This window comes from Marmota monax, unplaced genomic scaffold (genome assembly GCF_021218885.2).
Source record: "Marmota monax isolate L192 unplaced genomic scaffold, Marmota_monax_Labrador192_F-V1.1 WCK01_AAM20220418_F8-fsc00228, whole genome shotgun sequence".
NCBI classification, from domain to species: domain Eukaryota; kingdom Metazoa; phylum Chordata; class Mammalia; order Rodentia; family Sciuridae; genus Marmota; species Marmota monax.
In genome coordinates this window covers 22,742-38,605 of record NW_026695240.1, presented here as the reverse complement: position 1 = coordinate 38,605, position 15,864 = coordinate 22,742, and the positions used below count along the sequence as shown (strand labels likewise).

Sequence of the window (15,864 nt, the reverse complement as noted above, 5' to 3'; positions counted from 1 at the left end):
GGTCCTGTCCAGCGAGGTTTCAACGACTGAGAATGTAGCTCTAGAAGTAAGACTGCATCACCTGGTTGAAGAGGGTCCGATTTAATTCCTGCGTGTTCTCTTAGGAGTTTGTATAGAAGCATGAGATAGGGCAGGTAGGACACAAGGGGAGGAGGAGTGACAGGAAAGTTTTAGTTGATTAAGAAAGGTGCCCATAGAACAGCTCAAAGGGGCTAAGTCCTGAGGGGGCTCTAGGGGTTGCCCAAATTTGGGTGAGGGCTAATGGCAAAAGATTGGGCCAGGACAGTCTGAGTTCAATAGCAAGTTTAGTGAGATGATCCTTGAGAATGCCATTAGGCCTCTCAACCTTACCCGAGGATTGGGGTCAGTGGGGGATGTGGAGCCTCCAAGTGATGTTAAGGCCTTTGGAAACTAGTTAAACAATCCGAGAAGTGAAGGCTGGACCGTTCTCTTACTGGATGGAGACAGGAAGTTCGAACCTAGGAATGATCTGCTCAATGAGGATGGAGGCGACAGTGTTAGCAGTTTTCCTGGAGGTAGGGAAGGCTTCTATCCAACTGTAAGAGAGTGCTATCCCCAAATTACAAATAGTTAAATCCTGTGTCAAGGCCTGACCAAAATGGTAGGGACTGTCCCTGAAGCCTTGGGGTAGGCCTGTCCATATCAGCTGTTGAAACCTAAAGAATGTAAGGTCTTCCCATGTGAAGGCAAAGAAGTCCGAATGGAGATGTCTCAGACCTAGGGATCAACTAGATCAGGGGTCAGTGGCACAGTAGGTACTGTCAGGTCATTAGAGAGGGTAAGAGTTAAAGGCTGAAGGAGATGGGTGGTAGTATTCTTGGGGTGTAATTGGAGGGTGGCTCCTAATAATTGGAGAACATCTCTGCCTAGGAGAGGAACTGGACAGGATGGAATGACCAGAATAGTGAGTGAATGGGTGTCTCTCTGGGGCACAGGCCAGCTTTACAGTTCTGTTTGGGGAAAAGGGATTGTCATCAATCCCCATAATTGAGACCTGGGAAGGAAACAGAGGCCTAGAATGGGCAGGAAGACAGAATAGGTAGCCCCTGTGTCCACAAGGAATGGACTTACTCGCTGCCTGGAGCACTACCCTGGGCTCAGAGAGGGCTGAGGGGGTCTTTGAATCTGGGCTTCTTCAGTCTTCTGCGAACCCCAAAAGTTCAGGAGAAGGGACTGCCTGACTGGTCATACCCCTGCGTAGAGGTGCCGAGGAAGGGCCAGCCATGGGGCAGTCAATCTTCCAATGTCCTGTCTGCTTACAGGTGGGGCATGGCCTGGAAGGAGGCCATGGGTTTGGGCATTGGCGAGCCCAGTGACCTTCCTATCCATATTTGAGGCAAGCCTCTGGTGGAGAGGAATGCTGGTTCCCCTCTGAAACTTTTGCCGGAGATGTAGGCCTCAGGGCTGCTGCCAAGGCCTGGGTTTGGGGTGTTACCTTTTTCTTCTGCAATGGAGCCTGCTTTAAAAGCCATTTTTACCAGATCTCAGATAGGGGTCCAAGGGTCCTCCTTAGCTCATTTGAGTTTTTTTTCTTTTTTTCTGATATCATAGGCCAATTGAGTAATGAAATGGGTTGCTAACACTGTAGCCCTGATGGGAGACTCAAGGTCTAGCTTAGTGTATTTGGTTAGGGCCTCTGTAAGGCAGTTGAGAAATAAGGATGGATTTTCATCAGGATTCTAAGTAATGTCCTTCAATTTATCAAAGTTAACTACCTTATTAGAAACTGCTTGCATGCCTGCTATAAGATATTGGACCATGCGAGCACAGTGACAGTGACCATCTGTTACTTCTGTTCCAGCACAACCAGGAATTAAATCGGACCCTCTTCAACCAGGTGATGCAGTCTTACTTCTAGAGCTACATTCTCAGTCGTTGAAACCTCGCTGGACAGGACCCCATACAGTCATATTTCCACCATGCTGGGGTCCACCAAACTCAAAAGTTTCTCGCCAGCCCTCTCCTGTTACTAATCATTAATCTCTCTCAAGCTTCTATCCCAACCCACAGATGGTGCTTCTACATCCAAGCGGCATGGCAACAGGATGGCACCACCCGCTCTCAGTTTATGGGCCAAGGCGATTGCCCTTTCACTGGCTGTAATTGGGCCCTTAATGTTACTGGATTCAACTAGGCCACCTCATCCCACTTATGTTTAGCAATACTATGCTTCATAGCATATCAAACTGAGGAATCCTGTTGAAGCCATATCACCAGGAGGCTGCCCCACCTGCTGACAACAAGACAACCCCAGAGGAGCTTCAAGAGTCATCTCCTAGACCTCCCCTTTACTCCTGCTCTCCACATCCCAACTATCCTCTAAAGCTTCGCCTGTCCTGCGTAACCACACATACTCCACCATGACTCCCACTCTTCTAATTGGTATTTTCACTGTCATCACCCTTCTCCCAGGGACATCATCGTCCTCCTCTTATACTTGGAGATTCAAAGTTAGAGAGACATATGTCCAAGGCAGCACTCATTATACTTGCCTGGTTTCTTCAGTTGATTGCGCCCCTACAAGATGTAATGCATCTATCTTCCTTCCCCTCTCCTCCCAGAATTCTGAACTTTTAAAAACAGCCACTAGGCCTTACCTTTGCTTCTTATATGATCAGACACAGGATTACTGCAAATGGTGGCCCGAAATCTATGGGGGGTGCCCCTATTGATAATGCAACATTCATAACCCACGTGCATGCGTCGGGGGTTCCTGCGTTGGAAATTTCAGATCGATCTTGGGCGGGCTATCAATTGGCTATCATTGACCCCAACCATTCATGCTGGACCTCTAGGGTAAATGCTTCCTTCTACTGTGACATATCCTCTTCCACCCCCTGTGGCTCCATCTCCGTCTCCCGGGAGCTTCAACCCTCCCAGCCCTCAGTAGCTATAATCTCTACTGACATAAAGCATTCCGAACAGCAGTTGTTAGGCTCCATACCGGGAGTTCACCACAGTATTCATGGCTACGACTACTTGCCGAAACCGTAACCTTCTTAAATCAAACCCTCCCCGCCATTGCACCAACTCATTGCTACTTATGCGCCTCTCTGACTCGACCTTTGCTTGCAGTGGTTCCCTTAAACTTCTCGGCTTCTGACCTCTCAAATTTCTCCACTCCATCTGCCCACCATTCTCTCCGGACCCTTTCACCTGATGCTCCATTATGGGAGCCCGAGGAGTCTAACCATACTGTGATTCCCTGGCTCTGCCTCCTGGGCTTGGGTGTCTCCCAGTCAGAGTTTTGCACTCCAACATCACCTTTAACTTCACCCTCTATGCACCACTTGGCTCATTCTTCTGGTGTAATGGTTTTCTCACCACTATCTTATCCACCAACACCTCCGCCCCATGTATACTGGTAATGCTTGTCCCGCAATTGACTCTCTATGCACCTGATGAAGTACAGGCCCTCTTGTCTCCCCCTGTGCAAAGTAGGTGGGCTGCTTTCCTTCCAGTAATGGTGGGTCTCTCACTGGCTGCATCTGCGGCGGGAGCAGGAATTTCTGGTGGAGCTCTAGGACACTCCTTATGGGCTGTACAGGACTTAAAATTCTAAACTTGAACAAGCGCTCACTTCTACGGCAGAATCTCTAGCATCTTTACAAAGGCAGGTCACATCCTTGGCTCAAGTTACTCTTCAAAACTGACAAGCTGTAGACTTATTCACGGCCAAAAAAGGTGGAACCTGCCTCTTCTTGAGGGAAGAATGCTGTTACTACATCAATGAATCAGGCCTTGTGGAAACTAATGTAGTCAAGCTTACCAACTTGGCTACCTCTTTGAAAAATCCACCAAACCAAAACCCATTTGCCACCTTCCATTTAGCCAACTTCCAATCATGGCTGTTGCCTCTTTTAGGGCCCATATGTCTCCTTTTTCTGATGTGTCTGTTCCTGCCCTGTCTGCTTCGCTTTCTACAGGGCCAATTACAGAATATCTCTAAGCAAACTTTCAACCAGCTTCTGCTTAGGCACTATCAGCCTCTGATGACTGATGAACCCCCGACATCTTCAAGAAAACAGCTCACTCAGTGCTGAAGCTCACTACCAGGCACGATGGAATGCAACGGACATCGGACAGCGGAAGACAACGAGCTGGGAGAACCTCTTAATCTGCCACCCTGGATTCTTGAGTCTTTATGTCCTTTTAAGCCTCCTCATGGCACTTGGCCTCTTCTCTGTCAGTCTCCCAACATGGAACTTCTGCCAAAAACTGATCTTTGCTTTAATCTTTATCTTCATCCTGTTTTTGTTCGCTCTGATCTTCTTCAGGTGCTGGTGACACTATGTCAAGGCAACGCTTCCAATATTTCCTGGAGTCTCTGTTACAGGACCAATGGCTGATACCAACAATCTCCTCCATCCAGGACTGGTTCAATGCCATCGACGACTTGTGGCTTCAGGGAATTTTCATAGACTTCACCCCTACCAAAGTAGCTGTCTATAGCCACTGGGCTTTATTTCTGGTTGCCATGATATCCCCCGACCTGCTCCCCGAACATTCCTCCACTTCCCCTTCTAGGCCCTACGCCACCCCCACACAGCAGGAAGCAGCTGGATCTGAACAATGATGCCCCAGTCCCTAAGAAAACAAAAAGGGAGGAATGTTGGGAAAAGGTATAATGGCAGCCACATCCCCAAAACCCCAACATGGCGTCTGAGGAGCTTCTCTTCCTGCCTCTCCCTTTCCCGCCGGCGCCAATTCTCCCACCAGTGCCAATATTTAAATCCCGCTGACGGGAACCTTAGCCCCAATAAGAACTAACTTCTTGGGCTCCGGAACTGACATCTGGAAGAACTTACCAATAAACAGGTGGCCCGTCATTTACCTAAGCCCTGCCACCTCTCCTTAGATCTATATAAGCCCACAGCCTTTGTAATAAAGTGGAACCTCTCCGGTGATTTGCGTCCTGTGGTGTCTTTCATTTGTAGTGTGGTGTCTTTCAGGTTACAGAGGCCAAGTGGCCAAGCTTGGCAGTGATCTAGAGGCTTGGCCAAGCTCCAGAATGGGGTTTCTAGGGGCTGGTGGGGGACCCCTGGGCTATAGCCCCTCTTGCTGGGAGATTCATCACTTTGCCTTTAGTCACTGAGGCATGCAGGTGCCACGCACACTGCTTGGTCTTTGGGAACTGTGTTTAGCATTTGTGATCTTCACTGGATCCAATCTGTGAAGGCAGGGAAGAGGCACAGGAATTGGGAAGCAAGGCCCTTAGGAAAGTGATTGACTGTGGAACAAAGAAACTTCAGGATCGCACAGCAAGGAACTGGGTACGCTGGGATTTGAAGTTAGAAATGTCTAAATCTTTACACACACACACACACACATACATACACATACACACACACATTCCAGCAAAGATAAATCCATACAACCAGCCTTTGACTGTTATTATTTAGTATCATCTTGAGTAGCAAAGATGTTGACTAATACCATTTAATTGACTTACTTTTCTTACTATTTGAAATTTTCATCTTTATTTATTAAAAAAACATTTAGCTTTACTCCTAACCAAAGGATGAACACAGGAGTCAGCCCTGTTGTTGATCAAGACTATCTGAATCAGCTTGAGAGATAGGGAAACTGAGGCCCAGGGTTGGATGTCTCACCCAGTGAAGAAAAGATGGAGTTTGAACTTGAACACAAACTCTCTGAACCCTAAACTCTGTAACCTAAGCAGATACCCAGGAGCCTTCCACAACCCACAGGAAATGCTACCAGGGGTTGAGCTGAGAGAAAAACGGAGGGACTGGAAATATGAAGAAAGGGGAATGGCCCCTGTAGATTTCCCTGGGTGAATTTGATTCACTTTTATCCAGGTGGGAGATTATAGGTTATGTAACCCCTCCCCTCAATAATGCAGTCTCTTTCCTGATGGTATCCATTCCCAGAAAACTTGAATCTCAGGGTGATCAGATTTCAGAACAAGCTGATCTCTCAGAACCTATTTATGCAGGACCTGGGGCCCAGGACACTATCTAACCTGGCACCATGGAGCTGGGAGGGGCCTTCACCATTTTTCTGGCACTCTGCTTGTCTTGCCTGCTCATCCTCATTGCTTGGAAACGAATCAACAAGAGGGGAAAGCTTCCCCCAGGTCCCACACCAATTCCTTTCTTGGGGAACCTGCTCCAAATCAGCCCTAATGCCCCTTTTCAGTGTTTCATGAAGGTAAGTTTGTTCATTTCCTCTCCTGGGGATAGAAGCAATGAATCCTATAGCCAGATACGTGTAGACCTTATGACTTCTGAAACAGACTCTGAGAGACTGAGAACCTGAGAATTCTGAAATTCCAGGTGCATTGGAATAAAAGTCTCATGATCTCAGGACTTTGGAATCACAGGCTCAGGATTTTGGAATCTTATATCCTTGAACATAAGGACTCTCGTACTTAGATTTTTACTAGTACTTTGAGACTCTGTACCATGAAATCTCAGGCTTCTAGGAATTCAGCATTTCAGAGAGAGAAGTATAGATCTCAGAGTTCATGTAATCCAGCTCCATCATTTTACAGATGAGGAAACTGGCATTTCAGAGTTGAGGATGGTTTGTGCTCAGGATCCCAGGAGTGAAGATTTCCATGCCTTTTCCCAATAGTCTTTCCAAGATTACCTTGATCTGTTGTACCCGTATTTATATCCTCTGAATTCTCCTTCCCCTAAAATCCTTGACTGGTTTCTATGTGTGCTCTAATTGAACCCTCCTCTGGTGTCTTGCTTCACTCCCAGCTCCGGAAGAAGTATGGCCCCATGTTCACTGTGTACCTGGGCCCGCGGCCAGTAGTTATTTTGTGTGGACATGAACTGGTGAAGGAGGCTCTGGTAGACCGAGCAGATGAGTTCAGTGGCCGTGGAGAAATGGCTACATTAGACAAAAACTTCCAAGGTCATGGTAGGTAACTACAATCACCAGAAATTATTACAACGTACTAAGTGTGTTCCAGGTTCTTTGGTAAGTGCTCTACAGGAATTATTGCATTAACTCCTTTGAGAAAGCCATTAATATTAAACTAATTTACAAAAGAAAAAGCACTGGTGAGGAAGATGAGGTAATGTCCCACAGAAGTGCTGGAATCACTTTGCTTTGAAGACATCTGATTCTAACATGATCACTTACTATGTTATTTCAGTTCTTACATTCAATGAATTAGTGTGTGACAATCTTTGTGCACCAGTTGAAGCCTTCATAGCCAACCCTATTTCTTATCTTCATACACATACCTAGCACATAGGTCTCTGACTCTTAGGAGGATTATTTTCTAGTGTTACCCACATACCTACTGTTAATTCCCTATATACTTTAATCCAAAGCAGTTTCATTCATTCCATCTTTTCAAATCTCTCTCTCTCCCTCTGATTTTTCTTCCTTCTATCCATTATTCAAATCCATCAAAGCATATTCATTATTCTTTATATGCAAACATCTATTATATTATGTATATATCAATTAATATTCCACCCATTCATCCATTTCTTAATCCTTCCATCATTTGTTTATCTCTTAATCTTTCCATCTACCTTCAAACCATTATCCATTCATCTCAAACCATCCACACATTAACATTTCACTTAGCTACTCAATCTTTCAATTTTCTACCCATTGGTCATATAGTCATAAACTCTTCCTTTCATTGATAAATCTACCCGGAAATGTTATTAAACAATTTACCAATCCACACAGCTGGTGATTTTTAAATAAATATTACTACATGGTAACTCCTTCAGTGTAGGTGTATTGATGTACAAGTACAAGCTCCTGTGTATACATATGTGTTGATCTAGAGAATAGGTGTGGTGCACAGAAAATAGAACTGTGTTCTAATTCCAGGGTGCTGTATGTGGCATTAAACCCTACCTCCTCCACCTCCCCCCCCCCCACTCACTAAGTAATTTACCCAGTTATAGCTCTTTCCTATAGGAAACTCTCTGTAATCTCCCCACCATTATTCCTAGCCTGACTCCCTTTTCCTCTGCCTCAGTCTGGACTGCTTTTGAGGGTACTGAAGGAAAGGAATCTTAGTCTCCCCATTGAGCCTGCAAGGTCAAGAGGAACTTCTTCAAGAATAAAAATCTTTTATAGTCCACCCTATCCTTGCCTAGCACACAGCTGAGCACAGAGAGGGGAAGGGAGGCAGGAGCCTGACACTCAGATCCTGGCAGGTGTAGCTATGGCCAATGGAGAACGATGGAAGATTCTCCGACGTTTTTCTCTGACCATCCTGCGGGACTTTGGGATGGGAAAGCGGAGCATCGAGGAGCGGATCCAGGAGGAGGCTGGCTACCTGCTGGAGGAATTCCGGAAGACCAAGGGTATGGGGGTCACAGGGGAGGGCTACTAGGTGACTGGGTGCTTATGGAGAGTATAGTCATAGAAGATGGACCTTGGTGGAAAAAAACACTCAAATGAAGAGGATGGAGAATATTATAGATATGCTAAGCTATCAGCCATGTTCCATGGTAAAAATCAACATGGATGGCCCTCAGAGACCATTTGTCTAGAACCTTTTACCTCTGGATCTCACTGTGACTGTGTGCCCATGATATAATAATATGTAGATTAGGATGATATATGAGTTTGTGTATTTTTTGGGAGGCAGGATCAAATTTCATTATGTTTATAGATTTTTATTGTGGTGAATAACATCAAAATTACCATCTTCACCATTTTTAGTTGTACAATTCAGTAGGGTTAGGTATATTCATATTGTTGGAAAACAAATCTTTTAATTTTTTTTTCATCTTGCAAATCAAAAACTCTTTACCTATTTCATTATTCTTTTAAAAGAATTCCAATTCCCAACCAAAAATAGGGTCTGTAACCAAAGAAGTATAGAGAGAAAAGACCCAGGGGCTGAGAAATATGTAAAGAAAAATAGATAAGAGCTAGAAACAGAGATAGCTTTCTTTAAATCAGAGATTTTACATCTGGATTCCATGGATAATTTATAGGATCTTTACAAAGGCTTTGAAAAGACATGTACCCTCACAAGTTATTTGTCAAAATGTGCACTTGTAAATATGTACATATTTTTCTGAAGCAACTGTTTCCAAATCTACTTCCTTGACCTGCATTCCATTTTACAGACGGTGCAGCTGAGGTCTTGGGAAGGATTTCCTTCATAGCCTAAGTGGAATCCATGGTAGAGTTAGAGTCCAGGCATTCTTCTTCTCCTTCTCCTTCTCCTTCTCCTTCTCCTTCTCCTTCTCCTTCTCCTTCTCCTTCTTCTCCTCCTCCTCCTCCTCCTCCTCCTCCTCCTCCTCCTCCTTCTTCTCCTTCTTCCTTCTCCTTCTTCTCCTTCTTCCTTCTCCTTCCTTCTTTCTTCTTCTTCTTCTTCTTCTTCTTCTTCTTCTTCTTCTTCTTCTTCTTCTTCTTCTTCTTCTTCTTCTTCTCCTTCTCCTTCTCCTTCTCCTTCTCCTTCTCCTTCTTCTCCTTCTTCTTCTTCTTTTTTTGTTCTTTTCAGTGCTGGGAATCGAACCCAGGGACTCATGCCTGCTAGGGAAGCACTCTACTACTAAGCTGTACCACCAGTCCTTCTTTTTAAAATATGGCCCTTACCATTGTTTTCCTCCCAAATCTGTGACTCATTTTTTCTTTTTTAAGTCATAGATAGACACAGTACCCTTTTCTTAATTTTTTTTAGTTGTCAATGAACCTTTATTTTATTTATTTATATGTGGTGCTGAGAATCAAACCCAGGGCCTTGCACATACTAGGCAAGCACTCTACCACTGAGGTATGACCACAGCCCCAGATACAATACGTTTTTTAAAATTTATTTTTATATGGTTTTTAAGGATCACACCCAGTGCCTCACATGTGCTAGGCAAGCATTCTACCATTAAGTACAACCCCAGCCCCAAATTTATGACTCTTATCCACAACTGCATGTAAGCAACAATGTAACAAAGAAATAATTAAGCCTCACCAGCATTTATTGAGTGTTAAATCCATGTCGGGCACTATGCTAAGCATTTTGCATGGATCATAACATGGAATCTGCATGAACAAATGAGGTGGTCTTTAAGCCAGTTTCCAGATTGAGAAATCTAGACTCAAACCCCAAAATGAGCTAATTCACATATACTATTAAGCAGATACAAGACCCAAATCTACCAATGGATGATTCCACATCCCTGATTACTAATTTTCACCTCCAACATAGACAATTTCCATCACCAGGTGCCCCCATCGATCCCACCTTCTTCCTAAGCCGTACTGTTTCCAATGTCATCAGTTCGATTGTCTTTGGAAGCCGCTTTGACTATGAGGACAAGGAATTCCTAAACCTGCTGCGGATGATCAATGAGAGCTTCATAGAGATGAGCACTCCCTGGGCACAGGTACCACTGGTCACTTCTCTGCCCACTTCCAGTCTGAGTTCAATAGGCACTTGCCTGTACCTCACTTAATCTTCTCCACAGCCCTGGAAGACAACTATCAATATGCCCAAATCTCTAGGAATCCAAAAGCCACACCTGGTTCTCAGACCCAGCACTGCATTTTGAGCCCAGCTCCCTGAATCTAGACACAACCCGCCTGGTGACCAGTACCCACTCCTAAATAATCTTCTTTGCCTGTTCCCCGCAGCTCTATGAGATGTACTCAGGAATCATGCAATATTTGCCAGGAAGACACAAACACCTCTACTATATGATAGAGGATCTTAAGGACTTTGTTGCATCCAGAGTGAAGATCAACGAGGCATCCCTTGACCCCCACCATCCCCGAGACTTCATCGACTGCTTCCTCATCAAGATGCACCAGGTGCTTGCTTCCCTCCCCCAATACCCTTCTCTCATCTCCTCCGGGTATCTGCACCTTTAAGCCCCCTCTGCAGAGGTTGGGGCAAAAAGAGCAAGTACTCCCATGCTTCACTCTATCCATAGATGGGATACAGAAATTATGAAAGTAGAAACTCTCACAACCTTTAAACTTTTTTTTAAGTTGATGAAATAAAATTTATTTTTATTGACATGCATTAAATGCATATATTAGTGGGTGATCACTGGTGTGATATTTCCATACATCATAAGGCAGGCACTGATCAAATTCAACCTTTCTTTTCCACCCACTTCTTTCCAATCACTAGTAATGACAATTCTTCTTTCTGGTTGAGTTTTTAGCTTCTACATGTGAGAGAATATGTGGTATTTGTCTTTCTGTGTCTGGCTAATTTCATTTAACGTAATGACCTCTGGTTTTATCCATTTTGCTGCAGATGGAAGGATTTCCTTCTTCCTTGTGGATGACTAGCTTCCCATTGTATATGGATATGGTACCTTTTTTCTATCAAAAATAAGATTCAAATCCAGAAATTTTAGTAACAAGGAAACTGAAAATCTTACATTTTTCCAATCATATATGCCAGAGACTTAATGGTTGTAGAAAAGCAGAGTGAATCTTTAGCGTTTTGGAATTTGGGAAATTTAGAAACTTAGTTATTTTTAAAAATATATTTTTAGTTGTAGATGGACACAATGTTTTTCTTTTATTTATTTATTTTTATGTGGTGCCAGGGATCAAACCCAGTGCCTCACACATGCTAGGCAAGTACTCTACCACTGAGCCACAACTCTGGCTCCTAGAAGGTTAGTTTTTTTTAAAAATTGGAGCTCAATCTTTAATAATTTTAAAGTCTTAGAGATGTAAAAATTTGGAGGCTTAATACGTTGTATCATTGATTCTTAGAATTGTAGACATCTGTAAATTTCTATTTTTATCTTATAGAACCTTAGCCCTTGGATATGCAGATGCTAACACACAACAAGTGGGTAGGGGAAGAATAGAAATTCACTGGATTAGACAAAGGGGAATAAAGGGAAGTAGGGGTGGATAGGAAAAGAAAAGGCAGTGGAATGAATGGGACATAACTTTTCTATGTTCATATATGAATACATCACAATGAAACTCCACATCATATACAACCACAAGAATGGGATCCTAATTAGAATAAGTTATACTCCATGTATGTATAATGTGTCAAAAATATACTCTACTGTCATGCATATCTAAAAAGGACAAACAAAAAAGTAAATAGGAAAAAAAGAAACTTAGTACTTAGTAGTTTAAAATTATAAACTCTAATATTTATAATTATAAACTTCAAATCTTACAAGGCACTGCTCCCTTCTCCTCTCTCCTTCTCTGTCCACTCCAGCCGCAGTGCCCTCTGCTCTGTTCTTCCTCTAATACACCAGGATCAGGACCTCAGCTCCTGCCTCAGGATCTTTGCTCTGGTTGTTTCTTCTCCCAGCTTGGCTTACCCATCTATTGCCTTTTCAAAAATGCCTACACTATTCACAGGGAGAAAATAAAGACTTAAGATGGTAGCTATTTATTATCTCCTCCCTTTCAGGAAAAAAATGATCCCCACACAGAATTCAACCTCAAGAATTTGGTTCTTACCACGCTCAACCTCTTCTTTGCGGGCACAGAAACAGTGAGCTCCACACTACGCTATGGATTTTTGCTGCTAATGAAGCATCCTGAAGTGGAAGGTGAGTGTCCTCCCGGAATGGCCCATCCTATCTGGCACCTCCTGGTCCTACCAGGACATAATCTTGAAAATTTAGGGTTCCACAACCTTAGATAACTCTTCACCCTTCAGAACGCCAGGACATGGGATCTTGAAATCTCTGGTTGGGGGGCCACTAACCCAGCCTTCAACTTGGTGTCTGTTGTAAGAGGCAGCTTCAAACCACATACATGTGTTACCTTAAAGTCCTGGAGTTCAGAAGTTCAGAGAGGTTTGACGAGGCTGAAACCAAGGGGGAGCCTTTTCCAGCATTAACAGCTTCCTCTTTTGTATTTCTGGGTTCCTGGCTCTTTCTTGCTGCTTCAAGGCTAGTAGTGCAGATCTCTCCTTGCCTCCTCAGCTGCCACGTCCCCTTTTCCTACTCTGGTCCTCCAGCCTCTCTTATAACAGACACACGTGATTGATTATACTAGGGCCCTTCTGGATGATCCAGGCTAATCTCTCCCTCTCGAGATCCTTTATTTAATGGCATCTGTGACACCTCTTTTGTCCTTTTGTTGTCCTTTATTACATAACTTTCACAGGCTTCTGGGATTAGGAGGTATAGACGTCTTTGATGACCACAATGGAGCTGAAGGTATTGCCAAAATCAAATAGAATCCATCTTCATTCGGCTACAGTCTGGTCTGGTTGGTAACTCTAGTCATGAGAAATTTGTTTGTCACTTACAAAAAAAAAAGTCTCCAATTTGGACACTCTTTCTAGTGTGGCAGTTTGAACCAAGCCAAAGCCTTTTTTTTTTTTTGGTTAAAAGGCTGTGTGTGGAAGCCCAGCCGGAAGCAGGATATTGGCCTGCTCATCTGTCTTCCTTGGCTCATTGGTGTTTCCACGTCCAGGTCAAATGCTCCAGCTAGCATCCAGGCTGGAGGCCTGTGCCTCCCAGGGTCTGATGGGCATTTCTTGAGTACCACTGATGTGTCGGTTGTCAAGTGTGGATGATGGCCTTCACCTCAGAGCTCATTTGCTGGAGATTCTTAACTTCGTGGCATTCGCAAACAGAAGCTCCTCCTGCCCTCCCTGTCTTATTTTCTGCCTTCTTCCAGACAAGATCCATAAAGAGATTAACCAGGTGATTGGCCCCCACCGGATGCCACGTGTGGAAGACAGGGTCAAGATGCCTTACACAGATGCTGTCATCCACGAGATCCAAAGACTGATAGACATTGTGCCCATGGGTGTCCCCCACAATGTCATCCAGGACACTCATTTCCGAGGCTACTTTCTGCCCAAGGTTTGGTCACACTCTCACTGTTTCATTCTCCATGGCACCCTTCTCTCCACGTGGTCCTCCCTTCCATGGATTAACCAGGCCTGACCCTGCTTAGCTTCCAAAATCAGATGAGGTGTGGTGGGTGCAGGCTAGTATGGCTGCAGACTCTTGGTTCACCACCCCCTGTCCAATACTGATTTCTTCTAATTGCTCCCCTCTTCACCCCAGGGCACAGATGTCTTTCCTGTGATTGGCTCAGTCCTCAAAGACCCCAAATACTTCCGCTACCCAGATGCCTTCTATCCTGAACACTTCCTGGATGAACAGGGACGCTTCAAGAAGAACGAGGCCTTCGTGCCTTTCTCCTCTGGTAGGTTTCAATGTATGGGTTTCTCCAGGGACATTTTAGAACCTTTTCTTGAAGCCCAAGTCAGAGTGGAAGCTGAAGACTATGTACTGAAACTCTCAAATCCTAAAATTCCTGAATCAGAGAATATTAAAACCACTGGCTCTCATGTTTAGAAAAAAAAATGTTAGAGTAGAGCAACAAAATTTTCCTATTAAGAACCAAATATAAAATATTTTAGTTTTTCCCAGCCTTGTGATCCTTGTCTGAACTACTCACCCTTGCTATTGTACTATGGAAGTGACCATCAACAACACTGAAACAAATGAGCATATGTGTGAGCCTATGAAATTTTATTTATGGACACTGAAATTTGAATTTCATACTTTTGAAAAATCTTTGAGGAACTGAAATGAAGAGAAGTTTGAAATTCTTGGGTCATTTAGAAACTTTCCATTGGAATCAATGGAATCTGAGGCAGAGAGAAGTAGCTGCCAGTGTTGAGCCCTTCTAAGAAGCAAGTCCTAGCTGAGCATGGACAGGAGGAGCCATTGAGTCTTGCTAATGACCCTATAAAGTGGACACAGTCATGACTCTTGAGATGCTGATGAGGCAGCTGAGGCCCACTGGGGTGATCAGGCCAGATGCCTCCCAGGCCCTCAGTACCTAGCAGATATGACCTGACCTCCCACCCTGTTCTGTGCCTGCAGGAAAACGCATCTGCCTGGGGGAGGCCCTGGCCCGCATGGAACTCTTCCTCTACTTCACCTCCATCCTTCAGAACTTCTCTTTACGTTCACTGGTCCCCGTGGCAGACATTGACATCACTCCCAGGATGTCAGGCTTCGGCAACATCCCCCCAACTTACAAGCTGTGCCTTGTGGCCCACTGAGCGCCCCTTACTGGCCAGGCAAGACCAGTCTGAGAGCTGAGCTCTTCTTCTTGCTCCCGGACACACCCACCCTCCTCATGTCTCCAAATTCTCCCCATAACCCTAAGAGAAGGCACTCTCACTACTGTGATGGGACCACAGGTCAGAGGATGACATCCAAAACCACACAGCTGTATGTCTTTGTTTTAGAAAAGCTACAAAGTGCCCAACATCTGGCACAAGCCCATAGGTTTAAGTTCACAGTTTCCTCTGCCTTGTTTCTGGCTGCAGCAAACTTCTGTAGATTCTGTCTTTATGTTGTTCCCTTGCGTGAGCCCTGATAGTGATCATAATATAGTTCACAATCTTTTCTGGTTTATTTTGATCTGCATTCCCCCCAATAAAATCAACACAGAGCTCAAGACTGTTACATATAGGAAATTTATTGTGCATTGTGTGAAACAGTATATAAAGTACAGAAAACCACCTGAAGTGAGCTTTTGGACTTCCTCATCACTGGTCATCTTCTCTGACAGCCCCATCTCCAGGGACTCCTCACTTGTTGGGCCACCACATGAGACATTCTTGCCTCGAGCATCTTGAGTGGCATTACTCTCCCCACCATAACTTTTTTGCCATCCTCACTCTCCTGATTGCTCTGATCAAACACCAAATTCTGCACACTACCCATTCCATTTTGAAGGTAGTTCAGTTGTTCATAGCCTATTATTCCATTTCTAAACTCCTGATGAGTTATTTTATTTATTCAACCAAAACATATCAAATATCCAACATGTGCTGGCACACCCTTCATGGACTTAGGATCTTTCAGTGAAAAATAACTGATAAAACTCTAGCCCTCATGGAGCTTAGGTGCT

The 15,864-nt window shown here is 44.3% G+C and overlaps 1 protein-coding gene across 1 annotated transcript; it reads left to right on the top strand.

The window, feature by feature from the left end:
• Nucleotides 1-6,015: 6,015 nt before the first annotated feature.
• Nucleotides 6,016-15,379, top strand: LOC124089901 (cytochrome P450 2G1). Its single transcript, XM_046440138.2, has 9 exons — nt 6,016-6,195; nt 6,753-6,915; nt 8,184-8,333; nt 10,204-10,364; nt 10,612-10,788; nt 12,380-12,521; nt 13,603-13,790; nt 13,998-14,139; nt 14,826-15,379. The coding sequence occupies exons 1-9, from the start codon at nt 6,016-6,018 to the stop codon at nt 15,005-15,007; spliced, it is 1,485 nt and encodes a 494-aa protein (XP_046296094.1). The 3' UTR covers nt 15,008-15,379.
• Nucleotides 15,380-15,864: the final 485 nt, after the last annotated feature.